The 18,916-nt window shown below is 36.8% G+C and overlaps 1 protein-coding gene across 5 annotated transcripts in view; it reads right to left on the bottom strand.

Moving 5' to 3' along the window:
* BIRC6 (baculoviral IAP repeat containing 6) overlaps nucleotides 1-18,916 on the bottom strand; it is a 179,454-nt gene that overhangs the window by 109,337 nt on the left and 51,201 nt on the right. For 2 of the 5 annotated variants that reach the window (XM_069010018.1, XM_069010020.1), the window contains exons 21-35: nucleotides 18,268-18,415; nucleotides 13,921-14,054; nucleotides 12,672-12,818; nucleotides 11,918-12,105; nucleotides 10,977-11,291; nucleotides 10,490-10,589; nucleotides 9,782-9,996; nucleotides 9,403-9,611; nucleotides 8,747-9,093; nucleotides 7,451-7,670; nucleotides 6,390-6,523; nucleotides 3,762-3,899; nucleotides 2,815-2,942; nucleotides 2,263-2,394; nucleotides 141-356 (exon numbers count right to left, since the gene is read on the bottom strand). In XM_069010018.1, coding sequence (XP_068866119.1) covers nucleotides 141-356; nucleotides 2,263-2,394; nucleotides 2,815-2,942; nucleotides 3,762-3,899; nucleotides 6,390-6,523; nucleotides 7,451-7,670; nucleotides 8,747-9,093; nucleotides 9,403-9,611; nucleotides 9,782-9,996; nucleotides 10,490-10,589; nucleotides 10,977-11,291; nucleotides 11,918-12,105; nucleotides 12,672-12,818; nucleotides 13,921-14,054; nucleotides 18,268-18,415 — 2,771 coding nt within the window. The remainder of the gene's footprint in view (nucleotides 1-140; nucleotides 357-2,262; nucleotides 2,395-2,814; nucleotides 2,943-3,761; nucleotides 3,900-6,389; nucleotides 6,524-7,450; nucleotides 7,671-8,746; nucleotides 9,094-9,402; nucleotides 9,612-9,781; nucleotides 9,997-10,489; nucleotides 10,590-10,976; nucleotides 11,292-11,917; nucleotides 12,106-12,671; nucleotides 12,819-13,920; nucleotides 14,055-18,267; nucleotides 18,416-18,916) is intronic. The other 3 variants (XM_069010021.1, XM_069010019.1, XM_069010022.1) reach the window with 3 other exon arrangements.

Genomic DNA, 18,916 nt, shown 5'->3' with positions numbered 1-18,916 from the left:
AACAACCCCACCAGAAATTATTAGGAATTCTAGTGCTGCAGCTAATTTTTACCATCAAACATGCAAAAAAGTAGTAATAGAAAGCTAATTTAATGTGGTTACTACTGCAGTCACCTAGTGATGTTCCATATGCTGTTTACCTTACAAACAAAAAGAAGTAAATCTGCATGACAAGTGAAGTCCATGGACAAGAGAAAGAGTGCCAGCTTTTGCACTACAGAAATACAACGTTCATGTGCCAGCGTAAAGGGAAGAGGTTCAATTTCTGGAGTTTCCTTTGCTGTTGATACTTCTGTATCTAAAGAAGAACGAGGCCATTCTGCAGTCCGACGCAAGCGTATTAAGTCCTTGAAGTGCTGCAGAAATTAAATTTGAAACAACAGTTACAGTTTAAAACTAACCTCTAAATCTCTTCCCAATGAATCAGTATGGCAGCAATAACAGAGACTGTAAAACTTCTTTAAAAAATAAAAGGAAGTCTAAAAATATATGAGAAACTGGAATGGAATTACGGCTTTATTGGCAGGAATTTGTTTTGGCAGCATGTTATCTCAAATGACAAACACATTATCAAATTCAGTTCCGCAGAAGTGTCAATTAAGCCTTATGTATGCCATAACACATATTAAAACCACATATTTTCAAAGTTTTTTTTATCTTTCCACACCTGTACATAAAGCTACAGTTACCATAAAGCAAACTGCACATAAAAACAGCCAATGTGGAAATTTACTCTTACAAGAACACTGACTTCTCAGTTCTTCACATTAGATAAATCATCAATAATTTCTAAATTTCTTAATACCGCCATGATATAAAGTATGCATTAGCCATACCATAAATTGAGCTAGTTTGGTATTTGATCACGGCTCTGAACTACAATCTTCTTGACAGAGGGCCTACATGCGATGGAGAAAAGAAGGTGCCTTCATTAATCCTCTCACCCAACAAGGGCATTCATTTAGCAGCTCAGCTCATTGTATCAGCTACACTAGCAGTCATTAGATAATACAAATGCCTCTTATAATCTCCCTTAAGCAGTAGCTACTGAAGTAGACCAAAGAAAAAGCTATTTACTAATGCAGAGGTTTCACTTTCTCCTAAATGCAGGACATGTTTTAAGTCAGTCACAGTGATTAGTAGGCAAAATAGCAAAACCTGCATAAAATGCAACTATCAAGTGTACACTAACACCTTAACTACAAGTTAAGAAACTACAAGAGGAAAGATCTTTAGATCAACATGGTTTTTTTATGCAACATGGCGACTATAGAATGAAACTTAAAACAGCTGGACAGCACAGTTCAGCCGGTAACTCATTTAAAGACATCTCAAGGGGCCATCAGTAAGCAGCTCCCTTGGTATAACCTGCTGGAATAAAGCAGAAGATAGTGCAGGAAAGAACAGCTCATGACAAGCACAGTTAGTGAAAACTTAGGGTTTCATTTTTATGCTAGTGATTTTTTTTTTCTGTAATTACTGGAAGTTTTAAGATTTCCCTTTAGATTGCCTGTAAGGTCCAACATTATGTAATCTCCTTCCACAGACCTATTTTCAGGCATCCTAACAGACATGAGTACTACTTGAACTAGGGAGTATATATTTCAAGAGATACCTAAGTTTGGTAGCTAGAAAGATTTACACATTTTCTGTGTTCCCTGCAAAGTCCATGTTGTCACCTCCTGAAATCCATAAATTTCAGCACCTCCTCTCATAACCAAACCAATTCTTTAACTACTACATCAACTCTCAGTATCTGGGGCTTATTGCAAGATGCCACAACTGAAGTGGTGGGTACTTTCAGGAAGCTAAGGAGCTTATGACAAACTTCAAAAATAATTCTGAAAAGTTGTATTTATTAGTTCAGGGAGGCAGACACTGGCATGATTATTTTCTGATTACTCAACCAGAAAAGCATCTAGAAGAGCATCATGTATAAAAGCTAGCATATAAAGTACTATTTTCTTTCTACTGCTGTATGTTATCCGAAGTTTAATGACACGACTGGCATTCCCAAAGCTACAACTGTATTAGTAATTTTGGCCATGACTACCTAAAAGAACCCTGTAGAAGGATAAACTATTTCTCACAGAGCAATAAATTTCCAGATAGCTGCTTTTTTAAATATTAGAATATACTTGAGAGCAGCCATGATGAAACAACTTTTTATAGTAAGGTCAAAGTAGGACAAAAATGACTTTGCAGGAACAGGTCTTTTCACACAAAGGACAAGAAGTCAGTTACAGTTTCAGAGCATCATACCTTTGAAGTAGCCTGCTTTAGTTTTGCCTGTTCTACTAAAAGTTTGTATGATGATCCTTTGTTGCTTTGTATTTTCTCTTTTTCCATCTGTTCCACCAAAGCCTTCTGTTTTGCTTTTAATAAGTTAAGTTGCTAAAAGAAAATGTTAATAGGAATAAATGAAAATTTAAGCAATAAGATGTTAAAAGGATCAGTATGTTCACATGATAGCAATCTTCAGTTCAAACTGTAACTTGAGCTTTCAAAATACTTTTAAATCACAGCTTAGGTGCTTGCACTCAGGTGTACTCAGATGTATCTAGAAAGTACATTATATTTATTGTCCAATAGAGTAGAACAGTACACTCCAACATTTGTTTTTCCAGCAGATCCCTTGCGCCATGGTTTTAGATGAATGTCAAAGAAGTTAGGCAGCCTTCAGCTACAGAACCAGACCTATGCAAAAGCAAGGCTGAATGAGTCCCAAGGCCAAAGCTGCTGTTTCAAGAAATGGGATGTCTTATAAATGAGACATACTTCTGTGAAAATAGCCACTACTGTGCAGGAAGTCACCTGTTTATGATGCACAAGCTGCTTTCTGATCTTTCGGGAATACAGTCTATCGAGGCTACTGTTGCCTTTAGTAGATCTGCTCAGACTCTGAGTATGAAGGCTATTATTTATAAAACTCCACTGGTTTCCTAATGGAAATTAAAAAAAAAAAAATTAATCCATCTTATTAAACTCATTTAACTCTATAGAAAAGCCTTTATGTTTCAATAGTTGGCATCTCCATATACTAAGTACTAAAGAAACAAGCAAAAGCTAACTCTTGGCATTATTCAACTATCCCCACTCACAGTAATATTTCTGTGAGATTTTATAATGCAGTGGTACCATCTTTTTTCATTATTCTTAGAACATATAAGCAGGCAAGCAACTCTGTCCTAAGTAAAAATAGATGAATGAATAGCTTCATAACATATAAGATTTATTTTCATTTTTAGGAAAGATACGAAACGAAAACCATAGCTAATCAAAATAATAATAATAACAATGATAATAATGATGATGATAATAACAACAATGTATGCTACATATTATTATTATTATTACTACTACTATTATGAAATAAATGAAAACCAGGCAAAAATCACATTTAAAAACAGTGGATACAAATACCAAAACATTTATGAAGTCACACTGTCGGCCCTTTCTCACAATACAAAGTGTCTCAACATGGTGCACTCTCAATTGTAAAGTCCCAAAGTCACAGGGTAATATACAGACATTTTACAAACTAGAATCAATCCTGCATTTTTCATTTGAAAAAATGAAAGAGATCATATTTATAAGGAGAAGGGGATGTAAATAAGCAGACAAGAATGCAAATAAAAAGACCACCAAAATCCATTTTAAAAATCTCTTTTTTCAAGTGAATAGAAAATACATTTTAGGTATTTGAACAGCTCCCAGAGCAATACCCATAGAATTGAGTTTTGATAGTAAATGTGATGTACCTGTCAAAAATCGTTCCCTTTCTTTTCCATTCAGGGGTTTCTTGGCTGTGGCTGCTTCATCTTCAACAGTAGCTACATAATCCAGTAGTCTGGACACCAGCATTACAACCCAACTGATCATGGGAATATCTAAAACTCCTTCAAAATAAACAGATTTGAGTGCCTTAATAAAGTTGAACACGTAACAAATGTCACACATTTCACTAGGCCACAAAGATTCCACTCCCCTCTTTTTGTTTTTTAAAAGGAGAGTTGGAGTATGAGCACTCATAAATGAGAGAAGAGATCTGTATAAAACTTAGGTGCAAAGGAAAATGTCACAGTTCTCTTAGTCTGATGAAGTCAGAAGTCAAAAGCTACACCTCAACTGTGAAGAGTCAAAAATTGTATGCCTAAATTTCCTGAATACCAGATGCATAATGACAGCTGCTTGCATTAAAGCACATAAAGTAGATGTCTCAAATTCTATTGTGTGAAATTCCTCCATCAAGCAGGGCTTCAATAAGATAGTTATAACCATGCAGACAAATACCTCCATTTTCACTTGTTCATTAGTTTATTTTCATGTAGCTATCTGAATAAGTTGCAGGAAAGCCAAGAGTGACTTCAGACTAGATGAACCACGCTGGTGGCACTAATGACTGGCTATTGTTTATTTCAGTGTCACATTTAAAATGCCATATTTTTGTACAGGCAGAAAGGAAAGAAACATATCTTGCGCACCATGCAAGAAAAATCTTTGTGCACATGGACAAATCTAAAGGAACAGTTCCAAAGTAAACTCATACAAAGTAAACTCTACAAAGACCAGAAACCAAAAAATAACAACCACTTAATTACAGTCATTATGCAAATGGCATACTTCTACACAACTGTCAATCCAGCAAAGACATCAGCACTAGAGGTTACACACACGTTTTCATATCAGTGCACTGTGCTGAGCCACATTTAACTGCACTGTGCTTTTCATGCACTGGCCTCAAAAACGCTATAATTAACTCAAACTATTATTAAATGCAGATCAAACAAGAAAACTAAGGCACAGAAACGATCCATCCAAAATCACATGTTGCTGACATCCAAGCAGTAGGATGCAGCCTGACTTGTTAACCCCAGTTTCCTGAGCACACTCTGACAGAAAGCAGCCCAAGCAGGCAGAGGAAGGACCCCAACAGGTCCATAACAGGACCTGGACTGGAACCACAGACTAAATTGCAAGAACAGAAATGAGTAGCACTGGTGACCACTACACACGTTTTTGGTTGGCAGAATAAAAAGAAAGGAGCCTGCTGCAGAGTGAATACATACCTTTTCATACTTTTGTTAAAACAAGACCATTTCTTTTCCTTTTATCTCTCAAAAAAAACCAAAAATCAGAATTCTTAACTTCTCTCCCTCCCTCCATGTGTCTTTTGCTTATTCCTTTTTTCCTCTTTCGGCCTCAAAGTTTACTACTTCACCCATAACACTCACCTCTTGCTCTGGTTTTCCTTTGTTTTTTCACTTTTTCCCCAGTAAGTTTTCACCCCTTTGACCCTTTAGTTATGTGTGACAGTTCTCAAATAGGAATTTCTTCTGCCATACCTGATGCTTCCACCACACATAATATTGCCCTAGTACTCACCTGTACTGTCCAGGAAGAAGGAAGCTGGAAGACCAGCAAATAAAGCTCTGAAGTATCAGTTACTTCTGCTTCCTAAAGTCCTCCATGAGGACAACTAGTAAGGCAAGAGCTATGAAAGGAATTGGAAGCTGTGGGGAGAGTGTAAACAGAGGTAGAGGAGATGTAAGCTTGGGTTTGCCTCAAACTAGTTAGAGACTATAGCAGGATATGGCCCCAATAGAGAAAGTACACGGTAGATCAGTGGGAAGCAATAGGACAGCTTCTGACACCAGCTGTAGGTCTGTTAACATCAGGAAATGAGGGAAAACTAAGGACAGAGTCTCAGCTGGCACCTAAAGATCTCACAAGGCTAAGAATTTTAAACAATGTATCCTCTATGATGCTTTGCTATCTGTGCATAACAAATGAAGTAGCCTAGGGTGTGATGCTTTCAAAAGTAAGAATTTGCTCAACCTTGTGGTAGTTAAAAGAACACTCAAAAAAAATCAACTTTGCAGAATATAATTTCAGTAAATTCTCAGGGTCAAAAAAATGTAAATTCCTTGTAATTACAAAAAGCCTCACAAAAACAAAAAAACAAACTCCATGTAGTTTGCAGAAACCATGCAGATACACCTAACAAACTTGTCTTTGTTTCACCTCAAAAGCTTGAAACTTAGAAAGGATCTCATAAGCAAAAAGGTGCATTTCTTTCCAAAGCCTTAAATTCCAAAGTCATTCACTAGAGCTGTCTGTACATTGAATGTCAGACACTCTGCCAAAGCTTCCTAGCTGAATTAAAAGCAGTCAAATACGTTTTTCTCAGGTTTTAATGGGGTTGGGGGAGGAATCTCTTTTAGCACCTGAAGAACAAGAAAACTCATCACATTTTAAAAGACAACTGTGTTTTAGAAATATAGTAAACAAGCAACTTCTTCTTTTAATACACCAAAATTTGTGAGCTGATCTCTCCATTTTCTAGTTTATAATGTATATGAAAATAATTTCCCAAATTAGAGGGCTACCTTCAGTTCTTCTGTGCACAGGTAAATGAGGTTGCAGTGGTGACAGCAGGTTATCCAGGAGATTAAGTAAACTTTCTAAAACACCACTGTTGCTAAGCGATCTTTGGCCAATGCAAGAAAGCAACATGAAGACCCTAAAAATAAAATTTACATATTTAAGATTTTATCTCTTTTTCAGATTCAGTAATATCCTGCAACACCCATTATATAACAATATTGTCCCAGGTTTTCATCTGAGACACAGACAGGTTGGTATGGAAAGCAGTACTGCGGCCCAGCAAGCAGACTGGATTTCACATTTTATTGTTTTAAAGGTTAATGCAGCATTTTAGGGTGAACATTGTATTTTTCACCCTCAAGAGGTCAGCAGAGCCTTCCACAACTGAAACAAAATCTCATATATTTTATTTCCTATTATGTATTACTGAACAGCAGGGAAAGAGAATTAAATCCATGTATTCTTATACCTTAGAATTAATTTTAAAAATATATGAAACTATACATGTTGCTGTTCAAAGAAGGCAGACAGTCACTTAACAGCAAATACGTTTGATTAAAATAAAATGCTAAGATTTGGAATATTAAAGACCTCAATCAATAATCTGAAATAATCAATACATCTAACATTCAGTCCTCAACTCAACACATTGCTCCTCTTATATCAGTGCAATCTTTTGTATTAAATGCTAATAGTGTACCTTCCAGTCTCAATCCCACTTTCAAATGCCAGAGGAGAGCAGCTCTATGGTGAGGGTACACTTAAGCCTGATAAAGGAGAAGGCCACTTTTGACACTAGGGAGCAATCCTGCTAGGTATATGAAGATCTCCAAGTAAGAAAAAATAGCAAATTTTTGTGGTGTAAGAACCAAATAGGTACAATGAATAACTGCAATTGGACATCTATCATCTGCAGCACTTTTTATGGCCTATTTCTTAAATCAGTGAAAACCATGGATAAGTACCCTTCAGTCCAACTTCGTCAATTCCAATGCTAAATTATGAACAATGGAATTACTTCACTGATCCACAGGTAATGTATCAATATAAATCTATACCTTACCTGTCTTGTGGAAATATGAGAAGTTGTTCAGAATTGTATAATTCCTGCAGTACGTTTGAGAGAAACTGACCCCACCACCTTTCACCTCCACAGAGCTGAACAAGCAGAAGGCCAGTATGCAACCGTATCTTGGGGGTTCCACTGATACACAGGTGTTTAAATAATTCTTCACAAGCTTGAGCATGAAAAGTACTCTGCAGAACCACAGGAACTGAGTGCCCTTTTAAGGAAAGAGAACACCTCTGTTTAAAGAGACAATGACTTGAAAACATAGGAAGAAGTTATTAAGTTTTTAAAACTACTACAGTTAGACTAATTGGCACAGGAGTAAAGGAGGAGGGAACATATGGGGAGATGGTAATTTGCACATAAGTCAACCACCAGGCCATTTGGTCAAAACCAAATCAATACAAATACCTGCCCAGAGTCTACACAACGCAAAAAGCAAACCATCAGCATGCTTTAGTACAAACTGGCACAGAAAATCACAAGACAGACAATCTATCAATAGAACAATGTTCTGCCTTTTTTTTTGTTAAAAAAAAAAACAAAAAAAAAATCAAAAAAAAACCCAACAAAAAACACGAACCACCACTCCTACTCAGATTTTTCTATTTCAATTCTCCAAGACTTCTTTCAATGGCAAACTTAGGAAATAAAAACCTTTACTGGATATTAGAAAATTGTGAACTGAGCAGAAATACTGCTTTTATGAGTTCACTACCATCACCACTCTCAAGGCAATTTCTGCTTCCTCAGTCCACTTCTAACTACTTAATCCATCCCCAGCATTGCACAGGCTTCAGTGCTCACAGATCCTTCCACAAGGTGATTCTGCCTGTGAGTATTCTGCCTGGGCAGTTTTTCGCTACTTCAGCAAACCGGATCATACCACAGAAGGATCAGATGACTATCTGAACAAAGGAATACGCAGCCCGGACTACAGAAAAGCGAGAAAGACCTTGACACCTTCTATCCTTTTTCAGTAAGTGATTAGGCTAGCTTGGTGCCACTGGTAAAACTTTACAATGTTTGTTATCAGCTACTAAAATGACAGTAGATGTGGCTTGGAGCAGCCTGGTCTAGTGGAAGGTGTCACTCTCCATGGAAGGGTGTTGGAACTAGATGATTTTTAAGATCCCTTCAAACTCAAACACCATTCTACATTTCTGTGATTTTATATCTAAACATAGTTTAAAGGCCTTATAGTAGGAAAGTGCAGGTCAAGAAATAGAAAAACTTGGAAATTGTTTCTACTAACATGACAAAAAAATCAAAACCTCAAAAAATACTAACCATTGGATGAATGTAGCAAACTGAGCAAAGTATCCAGTAAGTATCTAATGATGGTGCGTAACTGTTCTGTGGATGACATCTGAATCAACTCTTTTGGATCCGATTGTTCCTTCAGTGTTTTCCTGCTTGCACCTAAAGCTACTTTGAGTCTCTGAACAGCATGGTGAGCCAAGTTGAGTTGAAGCTGTAGCTGAATGCAGTCCTGGTAAGCAGAAAATACTCTGCTGTCTTCTTCTACTGCCTTGTCTGGCTTCCTCAAAAAGTACTGGGCATTGTTAGCACTGTTGAGTGGTGGCAGGTCAATACTCTGCAGAAGGATTTCTAACCGATGACAGGCCAAATTGTACCTAAAGGGAAATATTCAAAACCCACAACTCAATACACATTAGCAAACAACAATACATTTGACAGTCACCCTATCAGAAGACAACTTCTGGTCCATTGTGAATGCACTGTTAAAACAGATACTGAAAAGAAATACAGTGTAGTCTTTGTTACTGCTATAAAGGCATTCACAACCTACATTCACATTCTACAACAGCAGAGGATTTTCTGGTCTGAACAATATAATGGGAAGAAAAAAAATCTGTAACATTATGATATCCCAGTGTTTTACATTAAAATAACTAGCAAATACACTTTTTTTTCCTGCTAACCTGCACTGTATGTCTTCTTGCAATGCAACCATCATTGCCAAATGTTGATCAATTTCTGGCTGATTTGCTGCTTCACCTTCTCCTCTGAGGGGATCGTGCATTAGTTTCAGCTCATTTTCAAAGGGTAGGATATAGGTATGGCCATAATAAAATCCTAATGGGATTTTCGCTCTGGCATTTGTGCTACCATATCGACCAATAACAGTGATCTGAAAAAAAGTGCAACTATATTGTAACACAACTGTATCAAAACAGGCAAAAGATCCATGAAGTCAAAAATACATAAAAAAATTTATAGCCAACAAAAGTTTGGTCTAAGGAGAACTTAAGTGAAAAGTCACATATTAACAAACTTCAAGAACTTAAAAGATCCTTTTACCTTCATAAACCTGCAAACTGGGGGTGGCAGCAAGTCATGTAAAATAAGTGAATGTGTGCTAATGTCAGTAGCCACTACCAGTCGCCTTCCATCCACTTCTTCTCCTAAAGTCCAGATGTCAATGGACAAAGAAGCCAAATCTCCACAGGTGGGAATCAATACATCTGTCAGTAAAATAGGTCTTCCAAAATCCAGCGTCACAAATCTTCTTGCTCCTAGGGGAGAAAAACACAGGATTGCCTAAAAGACCAGAGTGCGCTAACCAGCAAGACATATTACTTCTCAAACAATAAAGCCACTGTTTATGTATTGTTTAAAAGGTATATAAAGGTTTATGCATTGTTTAAAAAGTATATTTGTATACCTGAAGTTAAAAATAGCTGCACAATCCCAGAAACTCTCACTACAGCTTAAGCACTTCAAGAAGAAAATTTTGACATCAACTTAAATGAAGCTGTTTTGCTTTTTATGCATTATTTCTGAACAGGTTCAGAGACCCAACATATTTCCCAAGTCCCCAGGATTTTTCAACTATCACCAAATGCTGGGTCTTAAACTCCCAGATATGACACAATGCACACTGAGAAATATCTTTACTCTGGAAAGCTAAGAGAGACTGTAGCTAAGCAACTTACTTAAAGCCCCAGAAAATATTCCACTTCTCATTAGAACACGTGTCAAAATTATTATCAGGAATTGTGGTTTTACCTGAGTGCATTCGCTCTATAATAATTGACTGATGAGGTGGAGGTTGAAGAAAATGTGAAGCATGAGATATTGCAAGAGCAAGGCCAGATCCAAGTGGATTCTGAAGAGTGGAAAAACATCAGTAAAATTAAGTGATTAAAATCTATGCATTTACTGTGAGCTGTTAAAGATATACCATTTTGACAACACCTCACTACACTTAGATGTGAGCATGAACCATCAAAATATATTAACCAGTAAGTTCAAAGGATTAATAACTCCTTACACAGTTAAGCTAGCTTCAATAAAGAGAAACCTTATGAGGTACTATAACAATATTATCTTGCTTTCTTACGTTCTTTCCAGGTGGTGTAAATTTAGTGATATAGTTATCACATTTCACCCAAATAAACATATATTTACTAGCACTGAAGTACAAATTAAGACCCTGGTAATGCTTACAGCATCTTGTTTCACTAAGAAAAAAAAAAAAAAAGAAAATAATTACCGTTCTAGACTTGCTTGTATTTTTGTTATGTGCTGCAAGGTTAACCGTTGGGGGGTCAATGACTGAACCAGGAAAAAGCTGAGCAAGCTCTGCATTAATAACAGCAGAAACTGCTTCATTAGGTGGAGTCAAAGGTGGAGTCATGAAGAGAGGAGTTGTTTTTGGTGTGGGTGGAATGACATCTGAAGGATGAATGAAGAACCCTGGAGCTGCTACTGTATTAGAAGGCACAGAGTTGTGAACAGGACCAACTGCTGATGCTGCTGCTGCTGCTGCTGCTGTTGTCTGATGCAGTTTTGCTTCCAGCTTAGCTTTCTGTGGAGAAGATGAAAGCAGTGTATGAAGCAGATAATACTGCTTGTGAACACAGGAGTAGTATTGAACCACAAGTTCAGCTTTGATTATACAACTGGATTTAATAAACCTAAGCTACCTTCAACATTGCCAAGTTAGATGACCAACTATAAGCTGAAAAATTAAACTATTAAACTATTTAATTTGACTTACTTGCTGAGGAACATGAGTAGTTAGATGGAGTAATCAAAACAAACCAAAACCCTACCACTGAACAGCAAAGTAGAGTCAATGCAGCCAAGGCCCATAATAACAATGGCTTTATGACTGGTACTTCCCTGGGTAAGCAACTGTGCTTTTCATTTCAGTGGGCTTTTTCAATTTCAGACTGATATATTTATGTATGAAGACTTAGATTTTATTACAAACTCCCAACCCACCCTTAAAATACACAAAAAACAAGTCTGAAACACCAAAGCAGCATGGGAGACACTCCCAGCACTTTGCTTAAGAAGACTGAACCAGAGTGCTGAGCAATTCCTTCCTCAGACACACTATGGAGAAAAAAAAGGCAACTAGCTCGGCAACTACTTTCTCAGCTTTCGAAGTTTAGATACAGCACTAAAAAGAGCCAAATAGCCTCCAACCTGTTGCTGAAGCTTCAAAAGCTGCTGCTGTTTCTCTTGCAGCACCTGGAGCTGTTGCTCGGCTGAGGCCATTGCATGAGAGAGAGACTGCAAAGCTACCTGGGCTGCTGAACTCAGTGCTGTCGAGGCTTCCCCAACCGTTCCAGAAGAGAGGCCACCAACTGCTGGGGTAACCCCAAAGGTACTCACTGGCATGAAACAAACAAACAAACCAAAACAAAACATGTATGTAGAAATTATAAAGCACACCTTTAATTCTTTATTAATTGTTCAGAGTGACGTAAAAACAAGAGAAATATCTCTTTTTATCCAGTTCTTGCTACAAGTTAACATCATCTTGGATTACAAAGCATATGGTTTATAGACTATGCACACTGGTCATGCATGCAACACTTGGATTATAGAAAAGCCACCTATTAGCTCTGGAATTCTTCCACCACAAAAGGCTGTAATGTAAAGATGCAAGCTTGTACACTATACTCTCCAATAGAAACAAATTGATTCAAATTAATAACTTTTTAATCCAATTTGTTTGCTAAGATCCAAGAAATACAGAAATTATAGAAGAACTATATAGAATATATTTCATGTTATATAGCATATAGAAATTATTTAAGAAAAAACAAACCACAGACAAAACATTTCAACATTTGCAAAACTACAAGCAATCCCTTTGTCAAACAGTGCCATTATGTTCAATTAAAAATGTATTGTGGAACTACGACAAGTAGAAAAAATGAAAAATTGTATATACCAGTAAACGTACTTGCATCGTCCCTTTCTATTCTAGTTCCATCACTTGTTGAAACACAGGTGAAGTGCAGAGGTTCAACTTCCAGAAGTCCAGTAAGGGAAGTAAAACTACCTTCAGCAGCTGCACAGCTACTTATTTTCCCATTTCCTGAAAGAGAAACATGTATCTGCACAGTCAGCCAATGTTTTCTTCACAGTGAAATTTCAAGTCATGAAGTGTCAAAAGGGACAACTAAATATAATGCACATATTTTATTAGTTCACGTTGTAAAAGAAACATCTTAACACTATCATATCCTCAATATAAATGGAAGTATATTTTTAAAATGATAATGCTGTCAAATCTGAACAGAATATATTAGTAAGTCAAACTGTCAACTGTGACAGAAGCATAGTATAATCTTCTTAATTCCAGAAATAAATTATATATGATGGATGCTCTACTCTTTCTACACTGAAAGCAAATTAGCTTGCAAAAATACATTGATACTGGATATATCTACTGCAAAGGAAGAGGAAGAAACTGTCAGACCAACTATGATCATGCACGAATTTAGTATAAACCCCAGACTATTAATCAACATCCAAACAAATTGACAGAGTTGTATGGAGGAAGGGATAGGAAGGAGAAAGACAACAGCATACAAGAGAAGGAAAAGAGTCACTATGACTCATGAATACGCTTGCTATGAAAAGAATTTCCTGACAGGTAAAAATTATCTAGTTCTTTAGGACATTGCAGGGCCTAAAGATTCATATGAATTAACCTGAGAAGACAGACACAAAAATGCTTTTAAGGTATTTTAGCTCCTCTAAAACAGAAAAAATACCTCATTAAACCTTTATATTTAAGTAGAGGAACACCATATGGCAGTTTCCCAACTTCAGAAAAATCCATTTAGGTTTCTCTGCCTATGTGAGTGTTGCTAGCCTGAATGAATAGTAACACACCCCTCAAGGAAGCTACCTGAAAGAGGTGACAGATGATTCCTTGATGACTGACCCAGGGAATACGAGCAGCCTTTCTGTGTAATCTCTACCCTGAGATATTCTACAGGAAAAGAAAATGTCAGATTCCAGAAAGAGGCTTTTACTCCTTGCCCTAAGACCACAGGAAATGTAAAAAATACCATAAGCAAGAGAATACCTTGGACTTCAGCTTGGCTGGAAAGTATAAAATCATGAAAAGAAAACAGTGTAATAGAGATTTACCAATTCTACCACAATCAATCACTGCCAAACATACATACCTGATAGAACATCAGACAAATCAATTTCATCTGACTGTACTCCAATGCTGCTGTTGTACACATTTTTGCAAGAAGAGCCACATATTTCCAAATCAAACAGAACTGGATCAAAAGGTGAACTGTATAATCCGTATCTGCAAACAGCACCATTCACACAATAAGAATTAATATAAAATTACAGGAAAAGGCCAAAAAGGCCGAGTGTTTCACCACCAGGATTTATTATATTCCAAACTACTCTGTTCATTCATTTGACACATCTTTGAAATTATCACTTACTTATACTTCGTTAAAATAATTTATTAGATGGCATTTTTAAATAGCTTATAATGCTAAATAAGTAACTCTTCATTACTAAATAGTTTTGAAGATGTAATAATGTCCTGGAAACATGACACACAATCACACTAGACATGGAAACTAGAACTACAAGCCTTAGACAATGAGCCACAGCAATACACACACCTGCACATGGTAAATCAGACTTTTGTCTGAAGTCAATAAAAACACAGTACTTTTCCAAAAATGCAGAAGAAATTCCACCTCAGCTTGTTCTTCCAGCTGAAGTAAGAATTAAAAAAGGAAATGCTGCCAGGCATACCAATCAACGCTCGCGTTAAATACCTCAACAGAAGAAAACTTGTAACATTTACTCTGGCAGTGCTGGAGGGGAAAAAATAGAACCATCACTCAAAGTGGTCCCAAACCAATTAGGGTTTTATAAGCCAAGAAGAAGGAAACTCCAAAGTAGTGTCAAGATCAGTGGGGTTTTTTGTTGGTTTGTGGTTTTGTCTGTGTTTGTTTTGGTTGGGGTTTTTTTTGTATTTACCAATACCTATTACCAGCAACTGAAAAGAGGAAAAAAATGGAAATCAGGCCAAATTACTAAGCCAGAGTAGAAAGGAAGAATGCATCTGTGTAGGTATAAAAGTGAGAAACATAACACTCTGCACTTTGCCAAGAGACAGAAGAAATCTGAAATATTTCCACAAACACCAGCAGGTACAGTAAGTTCTTCCACCCCCTTTTCCCTCTGCCTCCGAGCAGTTTGTCTTTTCTTTACCAGATGAGGTAAAAACCCCCAACAGGTAAAAAGAGAAGGCTGAAATGTTAAAACATCTTTTTTGATCCAGTAATCATGAAAGTGTAAATGTCTACATGAAAGCAACAAGGTAAAAACAGATTCTAGATTTCTATGAACGTTAAAATGCTTCCACCACATTAGCTGGGCTCAGTGCTTTTGGCCACAAAATACTATGACTGGAATAATCAGAAAATGATGAATAATCTTACAAAAGGGCAGTAATTGCTACAGATCATCTGAGAATTACAGATCAACTCATTTAACATTACATTTCCCAACCAAGTTACTTACAAGGTAGCAAATTCAAAATAATTTTATGCTCAGAACAACACAGGATAGACTTGGTTGCTCTTTACAAGCATGCATTAGACAGGATCAGTGCATCCTGTGCATCTGACAGGACTGATGTGTTTGCTGCCTGACCTTTTTTCATACGCCAGCCAAGACAACATGCTACTGTAAAGTGGCTACTAAAACACACAAAACTGCTCAGACAAAATTCAGTGGGGTACCTCCACAGCCTGCTTTAGACATCAGATTAAAAAATTTAATAAATCAGGTCAGCTCAACACTAATACTGATTATTTACATGTTTTAAATGAGGAGTTTGATTTATTAAGTAAGCAGGTCATAAAATGTAAAAATTCTACAAGAGCACTGTAGAGTAGAATCAGAATTTGAACATACTGCAGAGGGGTTTAATTTATTCTGTCCAACCCAGATTTATTTCAACAAGCAGAGTGCCTTTTACCCATTTTTCAGCAGGAATGATCAGGTTCACAGTTTTAAGCTTCATTAACAATCCTTTTCACAAAAGGATATAGACGGTACATCAAAAAAACAACAAAGACTAAATCAAGAATGTCATGTAAAAACTCATCAATCACCTTACTCATCTGTGCAGTAATGAATACAAACTATGTGAAATACCTCTTCTGCTTCATTCATCAGAGCCCTCAACTGGAATAATGTCTCAAATTTTGTGTATCACAACACAAGGAAGGTAAGGACCAAAGAAAACAGCTCAAGGAAATGCTTTAAGAATGACTACAGACCTGGAGAATACAATGAAGATACAAATACACTCCAGATATCCAGAATTTGTTTAGAATGAATCTGGTCTCCAGTGCCAACGTGGGCAGGACACAAGCACTAAAAGGCTTTAATTGCAGCAAGACAGTTTTCAGATCAGATGTGAGCAGGGGACAGTTCAAGTGCTAATGATAACAGTAATTAAACCATGTAACACCTTACAATATATAGAATAATTTAATTCCATGAGTACACAAATCTGGTACTTTCAAGAACAGGCTGGAGAAATTTTCTCAGATTTGCTAGAGACAAAACAAACCTGCTTTTTTAAAGACAGCCTAAAATCCTATCTGAAATCTCTTTCTTTGTTGTTTTCTGACCTGCAAATCATGTAACACACCCTACTGGCCTTATCCTTGCAAGTTTTACTTGATTTATTGCAGCACATGACAGTAAAATGAGTATTACTCTCCCACGAACGTGCAGATCCATTAATTAGACATCTGCTTTTAGCTGATTACCAGATGTTAGGCTATTGCAGCTGGGACCAAAGACAAAGAGGAAAAACACAATAGTATAAACTCTGCAATACAAATGCACACAAAAAAAGACAGAATACAATTCGGGAAGAGGAAAGGGGAAAAGGGTAAAGCTATGGCTGCCTACTAATTTCTCCTTAACAAAAAAACTAAAACCAAAAACCAAATCTCAAAAATGACAGTATTTTCTTGATCTGTAGACATATGAAGAAAAGGCCCACAAATTTTGCTTAAATTAGTAAACTAAATGAAGAAATAGTCAGTCCTTGCTAGAGAGCTATTGTAATCAAGTAAGTGATTTGCTGCTACTCTTAAACCACCTATGGGGTTACGGAGTTAAAAGAGGAATTTAGTTCCAAGAACAAAATCAGTAAAACACCATTTAGAATCATTCAGAAAATCTAAGCTTGAAGGACACCAAGAATGAGCTCACTTCAGAAATCTTCCCTTGCCAGGCAGACAGCTGTGCTCACCAGAAGGTGATCTGAAATGTCACATGTACCAAGTTCAAAAGTGGTCAACTGGGAAGGAGGAAAACCTTCTATTTCAGATATGCTGTTTAAAGAAAGTACTTGGAAGCAATTTATATGAAGGAACAACTTGATTCCCACAGAAAGGTGTCATTCTCATATCAAGTGTAATTTTCACATTTTTCTCCTCCCTTTGGTTCAATTCACTTTGTTTATTTTTCAGAATTCTCAATTATGCCAGATACCATTTCTATTGCTGGGATAAGTCTTCTAATCAACTGCAAGGACTACAGATGGTGAAATATATTAACAACTAAGTAGAGGAATGCAGCAGACAGCAGGAAAAGGATCCAAGTATAATACCTGAGACTAAGTTTTTATGAAGTATTTTGGAATTATAGTTCTTTAAAAGCAAAACCAAAAATAAACAGATATCCTCCCTCCTCTACACCTTCCCTTACTACATTTTCTATTACCTTTTCAATTTTATCTGAAAATTCTGAACCAACCTCCACCAAACCTCTTCTACCTTGATCTTGCTTGACTTTGAGGAAGACCCTTGCACCTGAACCACAGCTGAAAGAGCTGTCGAACAGCAGCACTTTTCCACCACCATAATGCAGCTTTGGAAATTGCTAGAAAACTGAACCATCAGAAATTTCCTTTCTGTGTCATGTAAATCCAAAGTTAAATGGCCAATCAGTTTAATATGCAAAAGATGCAACAACACAGTCCTAAATTACATTGATGTGTAATTTGAAAGAAGAACCTGCATTCCCAGTAAATTACTCCAGGTCTCTACACTTAGAATCTGGCCTTTAGAAGAAATACATTAAATGTATGGTCAGCCTACTGAAAGACTATAATTTTGTGAAGCACTATGCCAAACTGAAACTGTTCAGTACACTTAATTCGTTCCGAGAGTCAAAATAGGACATGCTTTGTTAGTCCTTACACTAAAAATCATAAAGACTAATTTAAGGATTGCACAGACTTCAAACGCCACATACACATTTGCTGATTTAAAATGTGAGATAGCAATTAAATTCAACTTTAACTTTGTACATGTTAAAACATTTTTCCAGAACTTTAGCAAATTAATCCTTTCTCAAACAAATACAGCAAAGTGTAGCATACAACCCTTTCAGAACACCAAAGGATGGCATTAGACAGTTCTTAGGTTTGTTTTTACTAAGTTTACAACAACCACAATTCTTAGTACCTTGTTTGAAGTAACGCTTCCATTGGTGTTAGGCGATCCTGCAGCTGCCGGGACACCGCAGTCAGCAATGATGCACAAGCTGTACTGCATCCTGCCAAATCTTCATCCTTTACATAGTTCAGCAATACAAAATACCAATACACAGATCCTGCATTAAAAAAAATATATATTTCAGGTGAAACATGATATAAACTTTTCACTGAGAAAGCATACTTTGAAGGATAATCAATGGAAGTGATAAATAATTATCTAATGGTTACCAAATATAGACTAGGAGGTATTCTACTCCTTCCCCTTTCTTGAGAGACTTCAATTAAGAATCATTCTGTAATCGTAAGTTTCCACAAGTACTTCTAATTCTCTTACCAACTAACACATAATTGAAAGAAAGAAAGGTTCCCAAGAGACAGCTTTGTAAACTTCTTTCATTGCTTTTACCCACAGCAATCAAAATGCTCTTGATATACTAAGGTGTTTGGCTAGGGGTTCCAATCCCATCAGAGCCAAACCATACTCCAGATCCAGCTCTTTTTCTCCTTTCATCCTCCAGTTCTGGTTGCTGTCTCCTTACTCTGTATTTGCTGGAGGCACTGCTTCCATACAAATCAGTTCTGGGAGCACAGCATGGTGATAACTGTACAGAAACACA

Source organism: Aphelocoma coerulescens, chromosome 3 (assembly GCF_041296385.1).
Source record: "Aphelocoma coerulescens isolate FSJ_1873_10779 chromosome 3, UR_Acoe_1.0, whole genome shotgun sequence".
Taxonomy (NCBI): Eukaryota; Metazoa; Chordata; class Aves; order Passeriformes; family Corvidae; genus Aphelocoma; species Aphelocoma coerulescens.
The sequence above is the reverse complement of the archived record's forward strand: the minus strand, read 5'-3'. Positions and strand labels throughout refer to the sequence as shown.